Source organism: Tachypleus tridentatus, chromosome 1 (genome assembly GCF_004210375.1).
Source record: "Tachypleus tridentatus isolate NWPU-2018 chromosome 1, ASM421037v1, whole genome shotgun sequence".
Classification (NCBI taxonomy): domain Eukaryota; kingdom Metazoa; phylum Arthropoda; class Merostomata; order Xiphosura; family Limulidae; genus Tachypleus; species Tachypleus tridentatus.
Window position 1 is genome coordinate 17,975,201 of NC_134825.1, and position 23,445 is coordinate 17,998,645.

A 23,445-nucleotide genomic window follows, 5' to 3' on the forward strand; every position below is an offset into this window, starting at 1 on the left:
AAAGTTCGTTTCTTTTATCATTTTTTTTTTCGAGAGAACAGATATTTGATGAGTTGCCAGGCGACGTTTTAGCACGCGTCTTAAAATTCTACAAACTTCTATTTCGCAAGTCGACAGCGCCCCCCCCCACCCCGCCCTTACCATCACTACAAATTTTGCTCTAGAAGTGGGCGGAACACTATAGCCTACCTCTTCACCGCCACCTTCCATGCCTATTTTTAACTTATTTTATATCCAACTTGCAGATCTCAGAATTGCTTGTGACATAAGCAGGTTTAGAATACAGAAGCAACTTATCAACAGACAGCTAAATACCCAAGTGATTTAGAACAACACATTACAGCACACAATGCCCAGAACATCGTGTTAGATGTGAAAATGTCGTGAAGTTCCACAAGCGGATTAATGAAAGATGATACTGATCAAAACAGCTAAGACTATCCAAGAAGGGCATGCCATAAATACATTTAATAGGGATCACTGCCAAATGTAATAAAAACAAAACGTAAACCTAAGGATGTATAAAGATGTTTCTCAGTACAGAGTGTAAATTTAAAGGTTGTAAAACAAATGTCACATAACCCTGGTTAAATCCGAGGCTCGATTCCCCGCGGTGGACACAGCAGATAACTCAAAGAGTGGCTTTGCCCTAAACCAACCGACCAACAACAACATACCCTGGCAGATGGATCAACTATCACTACCACATTTTGTAAGTTTTCCTAAAGTTCTATGTAAAATTCGCAGGAAATCCCTCACGAAGCTTTTATATATTTACTTAATAATGAAGTACAAATGATTTACGTTGTTTTTAAATAATTGTAAACAAGTCGCTAACACTTATAGTAATATAAATACAGCAAGCTCGACCATTTAAACTGTTTTGTTTTTAATATGCTTTTATGTTGGTTCACATTTTACCTATCAGTAACAAATCTGTTACTTTCTCGAGAGGTACGCACAACCGATAAACAAATAAAGCATTCCTGCTGCGTGACCTTGCTTTGACAATGAAAAACGGAAACAAATATTCCTACTTTTTAGGGCGAAACAACTATTTTCTCCTACTTTCTCCACCACCCACATGGGGCCAAGTTAACCAGTAAACCTGGCAACTACCAACATTGGTCGTGCCAAGCAATTGGAGGATTTTTATAGAAACGAGCGTTAAAGATAAAACACGAAAAATATCCTCGTTGGCAGACCATCACAATGCTTCCTGTTCTAACAACTTACACACGTTCATCTAAGTCATTTTATGTTCTTAAATAAAATCGTAAACGGGATCTTTGACAAACTGCGTAAAACAACAACGAAACAAAAACGGCCAATCCCATTTATAACATACACATTTCGCTTACGCCTGGAATCCAATTTTCAAGAAGTTCAAGATATGAATGAAAACGTAAGTAACATATAGAATTCACGAAATGTATATAATAAATGTAATTCAAGATATGAACATCAGGTGTACATAACAAATGTAATTCAAGATATAAACATAACGTGTACATAACAAATGTAATTCAAGATATAAACATAACGTGTACATAACAAATGTAATTCAAGATATAAACATAACGTGTACATAACAAATGTAATTCAAGATATAAACATAACGTGTACATAACAAATGTAATTTAAGACATAAACATGACGTGTACATAACAAATGTAATTCAAGGTATAAACATAACGTATGGATAACAAATGTAATTCAAGATATAAACACAAGGAGTACATAACAAATGTAATTCAAGCTATAAACATAACGTGTACATAACAAATGTAATTCATAATATAAACATAAGGTGTACATAATAAATGTAATTAAAGATATAAACATAACGTGTACATAACAAATGTATTTGTTTTTTTTTGTTTTTGAATTTCGCACAAAGGTTCTCGAAGGCTATCTGTGCTAGCCTTTCCTAATTTAGCAGTGTAAGACTAGAGGGAAGGCAGCTAGTCATCACCACCCACCGCCAACTCTTGGGCTACTCTTTTACCAACGAATAGTGGTATTGACCGTCAACATTATAACGCCCCCACGGCTGAAAGGGCGAGCATGTTTGGCGCGACCGAGATGCGAACAAATCTAATTCAAGATATAAACATAACGTGCACATAACAAATGTAATTCAAGATATAAACATAACGTGTGTATAAGAAATGTAATTCAAGGTATAAACATAATGTATATATAACACATATAATCTAAGATATAAACATAACATTCAGGAGGTGGACAAAAGAAGTGGTTTCCCTTGAAAATAATATTAATTTGTTATATATTTTATTACATAACAGAAGAACATGTAAACTGTATGTTTTTATACAGTACTTTATAAGAGATTTGTTCAAATACGATCTCAGATTCTACTGTTAACACTGGCTTTAATAAACACCTGAACTTTTCATGGTTTTAGTTATATATCCTCATAAAAAGTGTTGTGTACCTGCTGTAGTTTTTAGATCTTATTATTATAATTAGTCTACAGAATAATCAAACAAATATCTCAGGAATTGTGGAGTTGTTAAAAGATATCTTAGAAATAAGAGAATTGATGTTATAGAATAGCCAGGTCAATTACCTGATATTAATCCACTTGAAAATTATGAGATGAGTTAAATCGATTAACAAAAGATGACAAGGTAAACAAACACAGAAGATGAACTATTTGAAGTATTCTAAAAAATATGTTAGTCAATCATTCAGAAATATCTGTGTAAACTCACTGAAAGCGTGTCACATGTGAAGCAGTACCGAAATCTGAAGGAATCATAACTAAATATTACCTTATGATAGTGGTTTGTGTTATTTAGAGTTTTATTATTAAGTCAGATTGTTGCAGAAAAACTTGTTTGATCATTTTGTTAGCTTATTATAGTAAGAAGCCACAACAGGTGCACAACACTTGTTATGAGAAAATGTAACTAAAATCATAAACATTTCAAGTAGTTACGAAAGCCAGTGTTAAAATTAGCATTTGAGGCCATATTGAAACAGATCTATCGAGTTTTACACATTTTGCTGTTATGTAATAAAATATATGTTACATATTATAGTGATATTTCGGACGAGTCTCCAATTTATTACGTTACAACGTTACGTATTAAAATTTCAAATAACCGAAAATTTTAATTTTTAATTACAAAGTAACTAAATGTTAATATATATCAAATTTATTATATTTACCAACAAGATCGATACACACATTTCTCGTTTTTAACACATACATGTTTTGATATCTAAACAATAAAACTACAACAATGCAATTTATAATAACTGTTATTACTAATAGTTTTTTTACAAATAATGATCTATATAGAACAATTTGACATATATGCAGACACTACTAAGACTTATATCATGTATAGAATCGAATATTTTATCAACGACCGAGGTCCACGATGAGCGACTTATTTTTGAGTTGATACTGTCACACCTTGCTTAAGCTAGCTGGTTAGGTTGGCCTAACGCCGCTTATAAGCTGATTTTTACCGATGAATATATTTAATGTGCTCGTAGAAATATTAACGACCGAAGTTAATTCACTGAAGTCTGATGGTTTGCAATGTTCAAAATCTGTAAACGTTGCTAGTCAGATTCTGTAGTTTTCCGATTAATAGGCGTTAATCACAATTGTAGCCTCCTAGGCCTAAAGCACATAGACTGTAGCTGTCCAATAATAATAAAATTCTTCTTTTTCTCGTTAGCTGCTTTTTATACGAATCATGCGAGACTCTAGAACGTTCGCTTGGCGACTATACTGCCAATCATTAGTACAACATGCATATCTAGTTCATTGTTGATTCTTATGCTCAAGAATCTTCTACAAATTACGAGAACAGGCGGGACTTCCGCAATACACAGTCAAGAATACACACCATATGCAAAAAAAAGAGAAGAAAACCATAGAGAAGCAAGCGTAGGCACTAAACTAAATGAAGAACAGTAAACCTGTTACAGACATAACAAATTACAGAAATTTTCAAGGGGAGTCTTTTTTGCCCACCTTTTGTATATTCGATAACAATGTAATCGAGTATATAAACATAGCATGTGTTTATCAAATGTAATTTAAGACATGAAAAAGCATGTATGTATCAAATAAAATTTTAGTTTTCGCTTAGGGGTAGCTGTTTTGTTGTATTGTTGATTACCGATAGGCCTGAAATTCTGTTTAAATTTATAGAAATAAAAGAACGTGAGTAAAAATAACACTGAAGACATTATCCTTACCTCAACGTGCCTTTTGGAGATTTCAGGTGTGATCTAATTGTTAGCGTGTTCGGCTGCATATTGAGATGACAATTTCAATAATGACTTCGTTATATGAGTTACATTAAAACTCGTTATTCTATTCGAACAGCTGGACAAAGAACAGTTGGTGTATGTGATTGTTTATGACAATAAAAAAGAGAATTTATAATTACATAAACAAATGAGAAGTTTAGACGTAACTGTCAGACTGTGACGTTACCACTTAATTTTTGTTTGTTTTGGAATTTCGCATAAAGCTACTCGAGGGCTATCTGTGCTAGCCGTCCCTAATTTAGCAGTGTAAGACTAGAGGGAAGGCAGCTAGTCATCACCACCCACCGCCAACTTTTGGGCTACTCTTTTACCAACGAATAGTGGGATTGACCGTGACATTATAACGCCCCCTCGGCTGAAATGGCGAGCATGTTTGGCGCAATTGGGATGCGAACCCGCGATCCTCAGATTACGAGTCGCCCGCCTTAACACGCTTGGCCATGCCGGGCCTTCACCACTTAATAGAAATGAAATTGAAACCGCATAACTCCAGCACTTTTGAAAGGTGGACCTTTCTTCTTCAGCGGCAAAATGGGAGTTAGCTGCTCTTGTTGAAGAAAGTGCTGGGTTAAAAAGTTTTTATTTCATTTCTATGAATACTCTTTCAACCTACGTGTTTTTCTAACATCATGAATTCCTATTAAATTCATTTGATAAAAATCTGCACAAACAATTACGATTCTCAGAGCAACTGTTTCACCTATTTGTGTTTGATATATTTTTACAAACGACATTAGAAAATTCTGTATGAATAAGGAAGTAATTTTTGTCTGATATTTATTTTAATGTATTTATGAATATCTGCTGTTTAGCTGACTGCTTCCATAGTTGTATATCTCTCTCTTTCCTTATCCTTTAATTTGTCTTGCCATAAAAGCATTCCTGTACTTGTGTCTGCCAGTCCTTCTAACCACCTGTATTGGCGTAAGTGGAAGAACGTCTATCTGTATATAGTGTGTGTGTGTGTGTTTTCTTATAGCAAAGCCACATCGAGCTATCTGTTGAGTCCACCGATAGGAATCGAACTCCCTAATTTTAGCGTTGTAATCCGTAGAATTACCACTGTACCAGCGATGGACTGTATATGGATATAATAATATAATAATAATAATAATATAATAAGTTCAGAAACTTCAGTGATAAGAAGCGCTTGTTTAAAAAATTAAGTTCACTTGATTCATGCTAATTATTTCAAAATAAGGATTTCTAAAAATTATTATGTTATTATTATATCACATTAAGTCACAATGCATGAAAAACAATTCAAACCTATAATACTTTAGTATTAGTAGACTTAGAAAACAATTTTTACAATTAACACACTTTAATAACAGCAACACACTCTTCAGCGGAGTCAACGAATATTGAAAAATGATCAGTATGTTCAGAACAACACAATGGATTGTTCATTGTCCACTAACTACACAATGGATTGTTCATTCTCCACTAACTACACAATGAATTGTCCATTCTCCACTAACTACACAATGAATTGTCCACTAACCACACAATGGATTGTCCATTTTCCACTAACTACACAATAGATTGTCCATTGTACACTAACTACACAATGGATTGTTCATTCTCCATTAACTACACAATGGATTGTCCATTCTCCACTAACTACACAATGGATTGTCCATTGTCCACTAACTACACAATGGATTGTCCATTCTCCACTAACTACACAATGGATTGTCCATTGTCCACTAACTACATAATGGATTGTCTATTCTTCACTAACAGCGGGTATCTTAACTTGATTGTTCACGTTTTTAGCCTTACGACTTACGGCAAAACCACTAAGGTGGCGTACCACCAATTACTCTAGCTTTCAGCCTACCGGAATACGTGTGTTCTGTTTATTACGACAATAGGTTTCAACCATTGTATTCTCACGTAATTTGTCTTCAGTGAAATTCAAGTTTTTCGAATGACTCGATCTTCTATTCTTGTTTTTCTAATTATCTGTTTATGTCTCCATTTTGTTGTAGCTTCGTCGCTGGAAGCCAGTGCTTTAACAATGCTAATCAACCGCAAAAATAACAAATTACACTTCTTAAAAAAAACACATCCTCCTTCCTTATACATATAACATTCATAGCATTTTTAACTGTCTTGTATTCATCATGGCAATCCTATTAACCAATTCCACTAAGTTATTCAGCACACAAGTTGTCTAAAATACTAAAAATAAATTTGAAGCCCACTCTATCATCTGATTCTCCACTTGTCACTGAGTTTTACCGCTTTATGGTACACGATAAGAGACCTAGTCTTTTTTATTATTTTTATTATTTACCCTTGAAATGGTCGGAATTCACTGACAATTTGTCAGTCAAATGACAGTTTAGGCTTCACGTTTATTTTTAAGAACGATTAAGTTCCACTTCTCTTGAGCTTTACTGACAGTAATAAAAATAATGCAGTAGATTCTATAGCTGTATGTTGAATGGGCCCAGCATGGCCAAGCGTGTTAAGGCGTGCGACTCGTAATCTGAGGGTCGCGGGTTAGCATGCCCGTCGCGCCAAGCATGCTCACCCTCATAGCCGTGGGGGCGTTATAATGTGACGGTCAATACCACTATTCGTTGGTAATAGAGTAGCCTTAGAGTTGGCGGTGGGTGGTGATGGCTAGTTGCCTTCCCTCTAGTTTTACACTGCTAAATTAGGGGCGGATAGCACAGATAGCCCTTGTGTAGCTTTGCGCGAAATTCAGAAACAAATAGGCTTAGTGTATAAAGTTTTCATATGAGGGTAATAATGGCGTTTAGCCGATTATAACATTTATTTTTGGCATACAAAAAAAGGTGCGAAATAAATCGTTAATATATCTTTGTGCAACTGAGAAATGGAAATTATGTTATCGTTTGGAATTTCGCACAAAGCTACACGAGGGCTATCAATGCTAGCCGTCCCTAATTTGGCAGTGTAAGACTAGAGGGAAGGCAGCTAGTCATCACCACCCACCGCCAACTCTTGGGCTATTCTTTTTTACCAACGAATAGTGGGATTGATCGTCACATTATAACGCCCCCCACGAGTAAAAGAGCGAGAACGTTTGGTGCGACCCGGACTCGAACACGCGAACCTCGGATTACGAGTCGCACGTCTTACCCGCTTGGGCATGCCAGGCCTATTATGTTATCAACGTGAAGTGCCCAGTATCTTATGGCACATGCTATTATAATCTTTTTAGTTAGACAACACTTCCCTTTCTTAACGGTTACAGTTGTGGACAGAAAATATGGGGACACTGAGAATCCGTGATCACGAGAAAACCCACTTGTAGAGAAATATATATTTAAAAACAGCTGGTATGGGTTGAGAAAATTTTTATGTAGAGGAGCGAACAACGTTTCGACCTTCTGTTATCGTCAGGTTCACAAAGAAAGAAAGAAGTAACTGACCGATACTTGATCACATGTATGAAGAGGTTGTGTAATTGAGTGTAGGAATGTAGAGGGCGTGCTTAGATGTTTGGTTATATTTATTAATATACGTGTAACGGTATTCTTTTGTATTGGTTTATTCTAAGTTTGAGTTGTTGTATAAGTAAGGCTTCTTTAATTTTGTGTTTGTTTTTTATTTGGTATTTGGGTGTTTTTTATGGTTATGTTGTGCTTATTTGATTTGCAGTGTTTGAAACACCTAAAAACAACATCTTAAACGATTTTTTCAAAGAATTTTCTCACAAAACCATCAACATAATTTCATAAAACAGACAACTAAAAAAGAATCACACAAAAAGAGACATTAATTCCATTAAAAATATAAAACAAGATAAAAACATAAAAATTCTAAAAGCAGATAAAGGTAACGCTATAGTCATAATGAACACGAATTAATACATCCAAAAAATGAATAACATCCTATCAGACACGAACAAATTTAAACCAATACACACAAATCCAACAAAGACACATGAGACGCAACTGAACAAATTACTACTACAAATGAAAAAAGCCAACACAATTTCACAAACACTTTAATCCTACCTAAGCAAGACTGACTCAGGCACACCACAAATATACGGCATCCCCAAACCTCATAAACCAGATTGTCCATTACGACCAATAATGTCCACATATGAATCGTTTAATTACAATCTTGGTAAATACATAGCATGGGCATTTTCCAAATATGTGACATCAGCCAGCTAATTCATCAAAGACTCTTTTAATTTCAAGTCTAATCTAAATCAACTTAATCATAAAGCCTTAATTGCCAGTTTCGATGTTATATCCATCTTTACAGAAGTTCCAACCGCTGAGGCCTGCAAGATAGCCTTAGAACTCTATATCCGAGACCATAACCCATCAATAGACATTCCCAGCAACCAATTAGCAACTCTCATAGAATTCACCACGATGAAGACAAACTTCATGTTCAACAGCCACTACTATATACAAACAAATGACCTAAGCATGGGCAACCCAGTATCACCAGTTCTAGGCAATATTTTTATGACACAAGTTGAAACACAAGCAATTAACACAGCGTTACATCCACCACTATACTGGTACAGATATGTAGACGTCATGATTGCGGAATTCATATCTACAAAACACAGACTTAATTTTTCCAATCACATTAACTCTACACATCCCAATATTAACTTCACATGTGAACAGGAAGAAATAAATCAAATATCATTTTTTAACCTCAAAATTACAAGAACCGTTACACAATTTAAAACAGAAATCCACCGAAAAATCACCCATACTGGACTATACATTCCTTGGGACTCAGCACATGAAACAAAACAAAAACTCAACATACTAAGAAACCAAATAAACACAGCCATAAAACTATGCTCACCAGATAAAATTAACGATGAATTAGACAAAATAAAACAATACTTCATCAACATCAATAAGTTTCCTCCACAAACCGTAGAAAACATTATACGCACACACCTAGACGTAAGGCAAAATCAACCAACAAAAGTAAATATATCTCACGAATCAAAAAATCACGAAACCATATACTGCTGCATACCATATATTCCCGACATCAGCAGAAAAATAGCCAACATTTGGCAAAAACTAGTAACAAAATATGACATTCCAGTTAATACCAAATTTATTCAAAAACCAGGCACAAAACTGAGGTCTATACTATTTAAAAATTACACTGACAAACACCACATTAACATTATTTACAAAATACAATGTGATAACTGCCACGACTTCTATATTGAAAAAGCAAGTAGAAAAATGGAAACCAGACTCAAAGAACACAAAAAGTCACCTTCACATGTTTTCGAACACTGCAAGTCAAATAAACACAACAAAACCATAAAAAACACCCAAATACTAAATAAAGAAACAAACATAAACAAACGCAAAATTAAAGCCTTACTGATACAACAACTCAAGTCCAGAATAAACCAATACAAAGGAACACCTTTATACCTATATTAATAAATATAATCAAACATGAAGCACGCCCTCTACATTCCTACACTCAATTACACAACCCCTTTTAAACATGTGGTCAGCTATCGGTCAGTTACCTCTTTCTTTCTTTGTGAACCTGACGATGACCGAAGAAAGTCTAAACGTTGTTCGCTCCTCTGCATAAAAATTTTCTCAATTCATACCAGCCGTTTTTAAATATATATGGGATATCAAGAAGTTTCTGGAACTACGAGATGATTCGCTACATTGGTACGTCAAGAAAACTAAAGTAACAAATCACAGTCCCGTAAAGTACTTTAACGTTTCAGAAAAGGTTCGACAAGTTGATGATTCACTTATTGGCAGAAAACAAATGTGTTAGAAATGGTTTGAGAGTTTAATGGTTTATTCGTTGACAGATCGCAATCCTTCCTGAAAAGGTCTGAAAATCTGGTGTTAATTTCATTGATGGAAAACAATGTTTTTAGAAGACGTTTGACAACCTGGTGATTTATTTGTTGATAGGAGAACAAGTCTGTCTGAAGTGGTTCGACATCCTGGTAGCTTATTTGTTGATAGAAAACAAGCCTGTCTGAAGTGGTTTGACAACCTGGTGGTTTATTTGTTGATAGAAAGCAATATTGCTAGAAGAGGTGTGACAAGCTGTTTGTTTAGTTATTGTTAAAAAACAGGTCTGTTTCATGCCAATTAATAAACCACCAGGTTGTCAAACCACTTTACAGACTTGTTTTCTATCAGTAACTAATGAATATTGGATATTTTCACTAAACTTTCAGGTTTATAATGACTTGTATACTTCGTACTTCGTTTCTAGGAATATTTTGGACACATTCGTCAGCCATACTTATATATTCTAATATCGGTGCCATTATAAAAGTTAAGCACTATTTCAATTAAATATTTGAATTTCGTAGATATAATGCACTATGATTTGTTTTGAGATCAAATAAAAGTTCTTGTTTTTTTTGTTTTTGGAATTTCAGACAAAATTTGGATTCAGTAAGATTTTGCTTTATCAAAAAAAAAAAAATTAAAATAGAAACATCAAAATCCACGTGGTGCTCACACACAAAAGGAAAGAACTTATGAAAAACAACATTTAGGGAATACAGTATATCGTAAAACTTGTATATATATCTCTGTATTTGTTTGTTTGTTTTGAAATTTCGCACAAAGCTACTCGAGGGCTATCTGTGCTAGCCGTCCCAACTTTTGCAGTGTAAGACTAGAGGGAAGGCAGCTAGTCATCACCACTCACCGCCAACTCTTGGGCTACTCTTTTACCAACGAATAGTGGGATTGACTGTCACATTATAACGCCCCCACGGCTGAAAGGGCGAGCATGTTTGGCGCGACCGGGATGCGAACCCGCGACCCTCAGATTACGAGTCGCACGCCTTAACACGCTTGGCCATGTCGGGCCTAATAAAAGTTTTACATGATCTGTGATGTCGAGAAACCCACTTGTTGAGAAATTTATATGCAAAAAACGTTTTTGCATATAAATTTTACATGATCTGCAACCATCTCCTGAAATTGACAAATTTCAGAGTGCCGCATAACCATTGTTTTGAAGGGATATTGAATCTCAGTAGGCCTGAAATTAATGCAGTTTTGTAACTAAATACAAATTCGGTGAAAACAGATCAACGTGTAAGAAAATTAACTTTAACTGTATTTTTAACAGAGTGTGATTTTGTGGTCAGTGAGTTTCTCATCTCAGATAGTCTCACTGTTATTTTAACTTTCGAAAATATAGCTTTTAAATATTGTTACAAAATGAATAGTTATACCCGTTATAAATTGATCACCAATATAATATAACGTTCTATGTAAGTTTATAGAAAGAAGTCTATACATCTATCATATTTTGATACGTAATAAAATATGTAGCCGTTGTTATAAATGGTGGGTATTTTCAACTTGAGTAACACCTTACGAAGCCCATGGGCTAAATGGCGAGGTGAAAGATCCTATAAGGTTTAATTGCAGCCATCCTTAGTTTAGAACTGTTGTCCAAGAAGAGGACAACCAGTCAGCAGTAACTGTCATATATATATATATATATATACATACGGCTACAGTTATAACAATCCTACACTGTACGTTCGGAGTACGTAGTTTGTTTGTTTGTTTGAAATTTCGCCCAAAACTACACGAGGGCTATCTGCACTAGCCGTCCCTAATTTAGTAATGTAAAAATAGAGAGAAGACAATTAGTCATCATCATCCACCGCTGACTCTTGGGCTACTCTTTCATCAACGAATAGTGGAATAGTGGGATTGACCGTCATATTATAACGCCCCCCATGGTTGAAAGGTTTGGTGCGACGAGGATTCGATCTGCGACCCTCAGATTACGATTCGAGCACCTTAGCTTACCTGTCCATTCCGGGCGGGTGTTGAGCAGCATATTGCGGCTCAAATTTTGGAACTTCCGATCCGCAACCCAGTACACTAATTACTAGGTCACGAGCGGCTTTCTTGTAAATAGTTTACGCGAACGAAAGTTACGTACTTAGTCAAAAATAAAATATTCATTAAGAGATGTATTTGTCCATTATAAATTGTATAATATTAAAATTCATAAATCTCGGACACTGTCTATTGGTTAGGGTGCCAGTTCTGTAAATCGAAGGGATCATAGTTCGCGACCTGTTGTTGCACAAATGTAATAAGTACTTTTGGCAGTGTGCGCTATAAAAATTAGGGCTAAAACTGGTGATAAGTTGTAGCTGCCTTACCTTTAGCCTGCCAGTTCAAAATTCGGGATAACTAAGCACAGATAGCTCTTGTAGATTTGCACACACACGCTATCATTATGAAGGGAGCAATGTTTTAGAAATGATGATTATAAACATACACATAATAACTTCTTCTTTTCATCACTTCTCAGTAAAATGATATTAAAACTACTCGGTGTGGTCGAAACGTAGTTCACAAGCATTTAAAAGTATCATTTTCGAAAGTTTTTGTTTCTTCTTGTTTCCTGTAATATTACTATTAAGTTTGAGGGCCCGGCATGGCCAGGTAGGTTAAGGCGTGTGACTCGTAGTCTGAGGGTCGCTGGTTCGCATCCCCTTCGCGCCAAACATGCTCGTCCTTTCAGCCGTGGGGGCGTTATAATGTGACGGTCAATTCAACTACTTGTTGGTAAAAGAGTAGCCCAAGAGTTGGCGGTGGGTGGTGATGACTAGCTGCCTTCCCTCTAGTCTTACACTACAAAATTAGGGACGGCTAGCACAGATAGCCCTCGAGTGGCTTTTCGCGAAATTAAAAAACAAACAAACTATTAAGTTTGAACAGTTTTCTGTTAGAGTTGGAATTAACTTTTGAAGAAATAAATTACTAGTTTGTTGATTTTTTTGTTAACAGTTAAACAGTTAACTCCGCGCATTTGTTAAACTCTCAGAAGTGTCATAGTATCCACGCGACGAAAATATTACATTCAGTGTTGCTTGTACAAATATTATTGTAAAGATACGATGCGGAAGTTTAACACAACTCAAATATTTCTTACTCACGACTCATCAGGTACACTCAAAAGATTGATGAAGACATAGTTCACATTTACCTTGATGATTTTTTTTTTTGTGATAGTAAATAACCAAACCATGTCAACAACTCTTCACCCTTGACAAACAACTAAAGGATTTTCGGACACCATCTTGACAAGAAAAAAAGAAAACAATTTGTTCTGTAATACCCGACAAGGTTGTCGTTGTAAACTTCATCCATATAAACCTACCACACACTTCATTCCTGTTGACACCAGGCTGGCTGGTGGCCACAACACAGAAGTAATAAAATATTTTTTACTTCTAAACCATGCGAAGACTCCCTATCCCCTTTCTTCCCTCCCCACCACTAGAAGGAATGTAGGACGACCTACTTCGAGTTTTATTATCAACTCATTATGCGTACTGTACGGAAAAGACTCACTTGAAATGCAAGGAAATTAAAGCCAATTATATATATATATATATTTAAAACCGTACTGGTCTTTCAAGTAGTTACGTTATATATATATATATATATATATACTTGTTTGTTGTGCTAAATGGTTCCTAGATGCGCGGCGGAAAATATTGTAATGTGTTCTAAGTTTTGCCGATCATATTGAACAGGTCCAGAAGGTGGTAATGTAATGCCACGTATATGAAAGGTAAATAGTTGTAGACAGCGTGAACAGAGTTGGGTGTTCTGTTAACATGGAGATGAAAAGTGAAGAGTTATAGACATATAGCTGTGGGTGTTTTAATAAAATATATTTACATGTTTAAAAATTTAATGAAAAACCTACCTTTCCAACACGTTACGAATTTACAACACATGTGTTGTATTTAATATTATAATTTTCGAACATTTTTCTTTTCTGTATTTTTATTATTTGTTTATTAAGTTTGATTTCCTAAGACCAGCAAAGTTTAATAGTACGTTTATAGTTACATGAAGGCCCGGCATGGCCAGGTGGGTTAAGACGTTTGACTCGTAATCTGAGGGTTGGGGGTTCGAATCCCGATCACACCAAACATGTTTGCCCTTTCAGCCGTGGTGAGTTATAATGTGACGGTCAATCCCACTATTCGTTGGTAAAAGAGTAGCCCAAGAGTTGACAGTAGGTGGTGATGACTAGCTGCCTTCCCTCTGGTCTTACACTGCTAAATTAGGAACGGCTAGCGCAGATTGCCTGCGTGTAGTTTTGCGCGAAATTTAAAAACAAAACAAACAATTTTCACAGCTTTGTTTCAGTAAAACACAAAAAACTTGTTAAAGTAAATAATTTTAAGTTTCACTTTTAATTATTATTTACAGTTGGAAATGTAAGTAAGATCCCGTCACCGTTTTTTGTTTGAGGAAAATGCTTCTTTAACTATATGAAAAAAACAGAAAAAGTTAAAAACAAACAACAGAAAACAGGATTCAAAATCACCTAACAGCACTATCACATTTCAACAGGCGCGATCAGTTTTTCTGTAGCCCCGGCCAGAATTCCTTAAATGGGGCCTCATAATGATAAGAAAACTCAGAAGTATATTAAATGGCATACTATAGCGGCCTTTCCATACGTGGGGCCCAGAGCAGTTACCCAGTTTGCCAAATAGGTAAGACCGCCTATGCATCCCCAACTATGGCAAGCTTATTTTGCCTGAGGTGGGCAAAAAATGGAAAAAAAAAAATTAAACTTTCGTTAAACTGGAACGTTTTACAATTATATATATATATAAATATACCTTAACTACCAAGGTTAGGACAGGGTTTATTTTTACGAGACTATGTCAGTAGGACATACAATGTGCTTTGGCACGAAATAGGAGAAACTGGATCATATTGCAGAATGTGGTCACAAAAGCCGATTCTGAAAATACGTTGTGTGCAATGTTGAAGCAATAAACCTGTTTTTGTGATTTTATTATCTCCTGATTTAAAGTCAAATTCAAACTCAAGTTACTGTTGATTTTGAATGAAATTTAGGGTGTCTTCTGATGTCTATTCTTCAACTTTTGAAAGGCTAAGGAAAGTATTGTTGTAACTTCATTATTCTATCAAGCTAAGTTTTTATTTGCCCTCGACGACCTTTTATGTAGAATGAACGCATCAACAACGCTAAACGGTCTGGTACTTCTCAAATATGTAAAGTGAGATTATTGGTTTAGTATGTGATACCAGCCAAACAGAATCAAACATGGCGTCTTTAACTAATAAGAAACATGATTTTTTCTCACAGTTTTACGTGTAAAACGTTATGTAAGATGTGCCGTAATCTTTTTTGGTAAGGACAGTAACATATTTGTACAAAACTAAATTTAATAGCAATAAACCGTTATGAAATGCCAAAAAATCAATATTTCTAAAGCTTTTATGACTACTGAAGAATTTTGTAGTAATCTCAACTGTTTTTTAAAGGAACGTCTATACAAGTGATTGGCTAAAATACCTAAGCCTTGGCATTGGATTAAGTTTCTCGTATAACGTCTTTACACGCTGTCTTGTGTGTGTGAATGTTGAAACAATTTAAAAATGACTCTCCAGGGATCCTGGCGAGGTGTTGATGGGGAATTAGCTTTCCTTGAAGGAAAAGTTAGTATATACATAGACACATGGGGTTTAAGCCTTGTAGCTGACATTAATAGCAGCTTCGTTTTTCTGTTTCTTTTCTTGCGTGAGCTAAATAAATGTCTTCCACGTGCATTTTCGGGATTTAAACTTCCAAGTCCTAAGACGCACGTGTCTAAATAAATGTCATTAAGTCCAGTACGTAATAATTTGTAAAACCTAAGAAACAGCCCTTTAGGTTTTATCATAAACGGACATACATTGTTTTATATGTACTTAATTTTTGGAAAGAAAGCTTTCCAAAAAACCATTATATAAAGCTTTCTTATACTGACGCTAGGTGGTAGAAGTATAAATATATGTGTCACTGACATACGTGAGTGTACAATAACCAATGTTTTATTGTACCTCCAGCAAAAATTGTCTGGACTGTTACTTCTTGTACTAAAATACTAGCAAACTTGATGTGGTTTCAGGTCCGCCCCTTCTTTTCGGAATATCCGCCCTCTGTACGTCAGTAAGGTAAACACAACGGCACATTGAATAAATAACTCTTCTATTTCTGTCTGTTGTTTTCTTAGCATGGTACAAAAAATGTCACGGCTGTCACACTAACTTTCAGAACATATCCATTTTCTCAAGTTTTACAATACGTTGTTGAATAGAACTAAAGTAAAAAAAAAGTGTGTATACATATATATATATATATATATATATTTACTGAGAAGAAACGGAAAGTTTTAGTACGCGTGTTTAGTAACCCTGAATAATCTAACGTAAGACTGTAACCAGTGTTATGTGGTACCTAATGTTCCCCTGCCGTCATAATATTGCTTACGCATAACATTTTAACCAAAAACACTCAATACGGTATTAGGCCTACCGAGCACTTTCGTATTTAGCATGTACGTCATGCGTTGACCATGTTAAGATGTGGAAAGGTATTTTGTAAGACATTAGCTGTTGCTGACTCATATAAGATATAACATACCATATGACATATTTTAACAGCTAAACTGTTAAATAATGCTGGTTCATTATTCTTATCAGACTTTTGATTTCTGTTCTGTAAACATTTTGTTGTTAACATTAAAAGTTATGGAATAGTTTGTCTGTAACTCAGTTAACAAAGCAAACTGTCACTACCTCGTTGTTTACGTTAACATTACCAGTTAAAAAACCATTCTGTCCTTACTAGTTAACAACTGTTCTTACATTACTTAGTAATCCCTCGTTAAAGAAAACAATCACTACATTGTTCTTTACGTTAACATTACCAGTTAATAGCCGTTATATCCCTACCTTAGTTTAACACATTTGGCTACAATGTTGGTATACACGGAACCCATCAACTACCAAAAGACTGAACAACGTTTTACGACGAAGAAACTTAAAAAGTAACTTAACAATGATCCATAATATTAAAACTAATAAAGCTACTAAACAATGTACAATAGATTAATGCATTATATAAAAGATACATAAACAACAATATCCTAAATGTTGTCTCAAATGAAAGCTGATTCGTTTTCATTTCTCTATTCCTGATTATTTAAACTGGAGCTCGTAAAAAGGTGACTCCATAAAATAATATTATGTCTAAGATTACATGGTAAAAATGCTGCACAGAAGATAAGATGATAAGAATATTTTAGGTGACGTGGTTATCCCCTATTAGAACACCGGTATGTCTGCACACTTACAACGCCAGAAATTAGGTTTGATACTCATGGTGAACAGAGCACAGATAATCCATTGTGTAGACATGGTTAGAAATGATACATTTAATAATTATACAATACTTTAGGTGACATGGAAAGAAATAGTACATTAAAGATGATAAAATACCTTAAATAATGCGGTAATGAAAGCTAGATTGAAGATAATACAATGTTTCAGGTTGTTGCATATGAGTGGGACGGATTCTTTATAGTAGGTGCCTGTGACTTGTTGGCGATAAATTTCAACAATAAAAAACCGCATATAGTCCTCTTGTGTTAAAATAATATATTAAAAACGTCAAACGTATATACAAATGTTTTTTACATGGTTAATCACCACAGTTGTATTCAGAACTTTAAAACTCTCTTTCGGCCAAAGTCCACACAGGTTGGTTCAACTACTTTAGAACACATTTGAAAAAACAAATTATTTATTCTATCCTCTGTTATTATAATACAGCCTGTGATAATTTTACTTCAGAAGTCGCACTATATGTTCTTTATGCCTAAGTTCAGAATCACTTATTCTAGATCTATGTATTCTATCTGACTCTGTTTTACTTACTTGAGCTGCAATTTTTATGCGTGTTTATAGTCTGACAGATATCTAGAATGTTCTACACACTAACGGGATATTACTATGCATTAATATTCATTGGAAACAACGACAAAAACGTAGAAGGTTAAGAAAACAAACCTACGATAAACTATCGATTCTATAAATAATTAAATTTAATAATCTCTCTAGCTCAAAATGAAGCAGTCGTGTATATCTAACACAATGTCTAAAATAATGTAACTAAAACGATGCATTGAAAACAATACAATATCAGAGATAACATGGCGAGAAAGGATAGATCGAAAACAATAAAATATGTATTTAAAATATATTTAATATAATTTATAATATATTTAAAAAGCTACATTGAAAACAATGTAATATTTTACAGATGACATGGTCAGAAAAGCTACGGTTAGGACAATATAATGTATTTTGATACTCATATACTATGTGGAAGCAGTGGATCTACATGTTTTAACTTTCCAAGTGTTCACCTGGTTTTCATGTAATTCACGACGTGTAGAGAAAAATTCTGTTTTTTCCTCCGGTATACAAAATCAGTCAACAAAATTATGATGTTCTCTTAATATCAGGTTAAAAATGAGAAGTTTTATTTACTTATTTATTTGGTACGTAAATTTTCAAGTGAGGTTTTTAAAACTTTTATTGCAGACATATTTTCTACACTTATACATTTTATATTATAAAACAAATAAATATGCTTCTATATCGTGTGTATAGCACTATACCTTAAAACATGTTATAAAGATAAATAGTTCAGGCTTGCTCTATTCTCTTTATGTAATGCCTCATTCAGAACAAATCTCTTCATGAGGCTGTCGTAAGTTTACCTGAATAAAGTAACATCTAATATAATAATCGTGTTTTGTTTTTTAGCTTAATTATTACGGCTCGGGATGGCAAAGCGTGTTACGGCGTGCGACTAGTAATCTGAGAGTCGCGGGTTTGCATCCCCATCGCGCCAAACATGCTCGTCGTGGGAGCGTTATAATGTGACGGTTAATCTCACTATTCGTTGGTAAAACAGTAGCCCAAGAGTTGGCGGTGGGTGGCGATGAATAACTACCTTCCCTTTAGTCTTACATTGCTAAATTAGGGACGGCTTGCACAGATAGCCCTCCAGTATCTTTGTGCGAAAAAAAAAAAAAAACAAGATTAATTATTCTTGTAGAAAAAGAAAGAAAATAGGAAAATATATAATTTTAATTTCTTTGTTTTAAAATTAAGCACAAAGCTACACAATGAGCTATCGTGCTCTACACACCAGGGTTATTGAAACCCCGTTTCTAGGTGTGCGAGTTCTCAGATATACCGCTCTCTTACTGGCGGGCTTAGTTTATTTAACAACATGCAACTATTAACCCCAAATTTAAAAACTGGTAAGTTAACCTGACACTCTACTGAAGGTATGCATTACCCGCCATCTACTGGCTACTACAACAACTATGTTTTTTTTTTTGTTGTTGTTAAATAAGAAATTTAATTTTCCTAATAAAAGGGAACTCGAGTTGAATAAAACTACATTTATTCATAGTTATCCAAAGTTTTATTGAAAAAGTTGTTTTAAAGAGCATATATATATATATAATTGCATACCATAATTATAGTAAGTATTTGTTTAAAATTACATATATATATTTCTATATTTTCCATAATTTGTGTAAAAGTAACAATACTTCCAGACTACTTTGGTGACACCACCAACATTATTTAGTCTAACAATATGTGTGAAGAAAGCAGCAATGTTTAAGAATGTCTCGTTAAACATACATGTCTGACTATTTTGATTACCGTGAGCCATGCGATCTAGCTTAAAATTAAGTTTCACAATACACAAAATATTAATTTAGTTTACAAATAGTGAATTCTTTTACTTTATGATTGATTACTAATAAAGTTTTGTAAAACACATAAACAATATGATTTTTACTGCTACATTGCTTAAAACTTGATACACGTCATTGGTGTGCGGAGAAACAAGGAATTTTAGGGTTAAACAGAAATATAAGCTATACTTATATTTATTCATGCGTACATTATACACGTAGCGAACTACAACTTAATTCAGACAGCGTGCTGTGAGCCCTTAAGGTTCAAAAGAACTCAGCTTTGTTGTTAGTCCAAAACAAGAGTTTCGGTAGGTTTACTACTTTTTGTTTTTCAGATCGGGAACCCATATAAAAATATGAGAGTATCGTATGCAAGCCAAAAATAAAACAAAAACAAAGATTGGAAACACGAATGCATGTTTTAACAGCGATTCGAAATCATAATTTAAGACATAAAACGAAGTTAAATCTATGACATAGATGGCATGGCCTAGCGCGTTAAGGCGTGCGCTTCGTAATCTGAGGGTCGCGGGTTCGCGCCCGAGTCGCGCCAAACATGCTCGCTCTCCCAGCCGTGGAGGCGTTATAACGTTTCGGTCAATCCTACTATTCGTTGGTAAAAGAGTAACCCAAAAGTTGGCGGTGGGTGGTGATGACTAGCTGCCTTCCCTCTAGTCTTACACTGCTAAATTAGGGATGGCTAGCACAAATAACCCTCGAGTAGCTTTGTGCGAAATTCCAAAAAACAAACCAATTCTAATATATATTTGGTTAATAGTGTTGAAATAAATATATGTCACGTCGTTTTGTGATTCATTCCCCAGAGCAGCTCATAAAACTAAATGAAATTCAACAAGAAAATAAATTTATAGCTGAACACTCGAAAGAAGAAAATTATATTTTGAGGCTCACTTTCCTATAGGTAAGCGTTCTTTTTAATGTCAAGGTTTGTTTTGAATTTCGCGCAAAGCTACTCAAGGGCTATCTGCGCTAGCCGTTCCTAATTTAGCAATGTAAGACTAGAGAGAAGGCAGCTAGTCATCACCACCAACCGCCAAATCTTGGGCTACTCTTTTTTACCAACAAATAGTAGGATTGACCGTAACGTTATAACGCCTCCACGGCTGAAAGGGCGAGCATGTTTGTTGCAACGGATATCCGAACCGTATAACAACTGATCGATAAACAATGCTTTAGTAGATTAGATATCCAAATACTTTTATAATCTGCTCCAATTCTCAGTTGTCACATCATTTGATTACGTCAAGAAAATTTAGACTGCAACCTATAATTCAACATCCCGAGGATGCGGTGCAGCAGTTAAAGGTAACTTTTCACTCCAATCAACAACATGGACACAGGTTTTAACCCTTTTCTCCCCCTAGTGGCACAGCGGTGTGTTTGCTTTAAAAAATAGCAACAACAAAAATTAATGTTTTAAGCTTCAAAACATCTTTAATTAGTGTAAACTACATCGGTAATGTAAGTAGAGACAACTTTTAAAGGTCTGTTCAGTTAATCCAAGCGAAGTTTCTTGTTTTCATCTGCTATGATGAAACACGTACATCCTTTCTCTTGATTAAATGTGTCACGTAATGTCTAGTGGAAGAAGGCATGGAAAGCTTTTTACACTAGCTTAAAAACAGTACATTTACATTTCAATAAACAATACTGTGGCTCCATTAAGACAGAAAATTGTAAAAATAGATAGAAAAAGGGTCAAGCCGGACGATGAGTAGGAAGAGAAGTGACAGAAGGTAAGAAGTAATTCTAGACCAATGGCAAATCAGATTACATTGTCTTGTAAGGAAGATGTCAATTCCAGCTGCTAGACAATACTATGAATGTGAGAATGACATTTCTTTTTCAACAGACGTTTGGAAAACAGTATAAAAACCAATATGTATCAGTGGGTGTTGTTATACTGATTTTGTGGATGGACTCAAACAGAAAAATGATCTTTGTCTTGTTAACAGGTAAATGGATGAAGATGGACGAAAGAGGAACTAATTTGGAAGGACCAAGAACAATATCATCTGTATAATTCGATGTACATGGACTAAAAGCGGTTGGTAACAAAAGAAAAACTCACAAAGTTTAACAAAAGTGATTGAGTTCAATACATATTTGACCGTGGATACTGACATAAACCATTATATGATAGCCACAAAATTAACCATCTAGAGTACAGAAGAAATCATCAAGAGGAGTTGGTTACTTGGAACGAACATTTACAACAGTGAATGTGATGATCTGAGAAGGAAAGTGAGCTTTATAAAGGACATGTTCAGAGAATCTTTTGGCATAAATAGAATGTATACAGTATGGGAGGCAAAAATAGCTACACATTGCAACTCCATCAACACTTATACATCGTGGATGGTCACACTGATTAAAAGTAAATCGCATAATTTGGTAGTTTGGAATGGTTTAAAACTCATTAAGGACGATCGTAAGAAACCTCATCAAGCGATATTTCTAGAAGTGGTTTTAGTGTAGAAGCAGCAGATATTTATTTATGCAAAAATCAACACGTGGTCTCGAGATAGCCTTGGCTGGTAAAACCATATAAAGGAGTCAAATGAAAGTTATAGTTAAGACCAGAGTGAGTAGCTTGCATATTTAATTCAAGGATTGTCTTGGACACAATCAAGAACAAAAGGTCGTTGAAATAGGTGAAGATCTTGAAATGTGAGAGTGGTGAATCTAAGGATATCATCAGTGGTAGGAAGGGAGTTGGAAGGAACAATGAATGAATCAGTAGTGCCCACATGAGTAAGAGTTGTAGGGTGATAGGTAGAGGCAAAGGTTTAGCACGATACTGATAAAAGTAGTCTATAACCTTGCTGATACCTATTGTAGAGAAGAGTTGAATCTAAGTGTGTGTAATGAGGAACAAAGTGAGGGCCTTGGCAGTGGTCACAAATAGGTATGTTGGGACACTTAGCAATGGCAATCATAAGAGAGGTCTTTCTCACATAGTAAAGGCAACATACCGAAAGAGGTAATATATCACTGCTGTCAACCAGAATGTGGATCAGAAGTGGATTCATGGATTATAAATAATTTTCTTCTCCATGAATAGTCTTGACAATGGCCCTACTGGGGAAAGAAGTTGACAACTATCCGCACGTGGACAAAACTTTGAAACATCCAGAAAAAGTGCACTTGTGGAGAAAAACTGGAAGCTCAACTTAGAGAAAATAAACAAGGAAAGTCACTGCACATGACCTTTATTCATAGGTGTAGAAGGTAAAAGGTCAATAGAAGAAGTGGAAGGGGAGGCTGAAGTAAAAGTGGTAGGATGGGATGAAACTGTAAATTCAACATAAAGTCACAGCAGCATACATCATACAAAAAAACTGGGTTTGTTTACTGCAAGTGAACTGTTGGAAAAATCCAACTTCAGAGCAGAAGCAGGTGATGCAGGAGCATCAGTTGCCATCGTTTTTCTGAGGTCAGAGTGAGACTTAGGTTGTTAATGAATAGGTTCTGAGACCCTGGGTATTTCA

General features: G+C 35.0%; 1 protein-coding gene across 1 annotated transcript in view; it reads left to right on the plus strand.

The window, feature by feature from the left end:
• The first annotated feature begins 532 nt into the window (after positions 1-532).
• Positions 533-23,445, plus strand: part of LOC143244087 (trafficking kinesin-binding protein 1-like) — a 142,765-nt gene continuing 119,852 nt past the window's right edge. Inside the window, exon 1 of the mRNA XM_076488165.1 lies at positions 533-712. Within this exon, the coding sequence (XP_076344280.1) occupies positions 686-712 (27 nt within the window). The 5' untranslated portion in view covers positions 533-685. The remainder of the gene's footprint in view (positions 713-23,445) is intronic.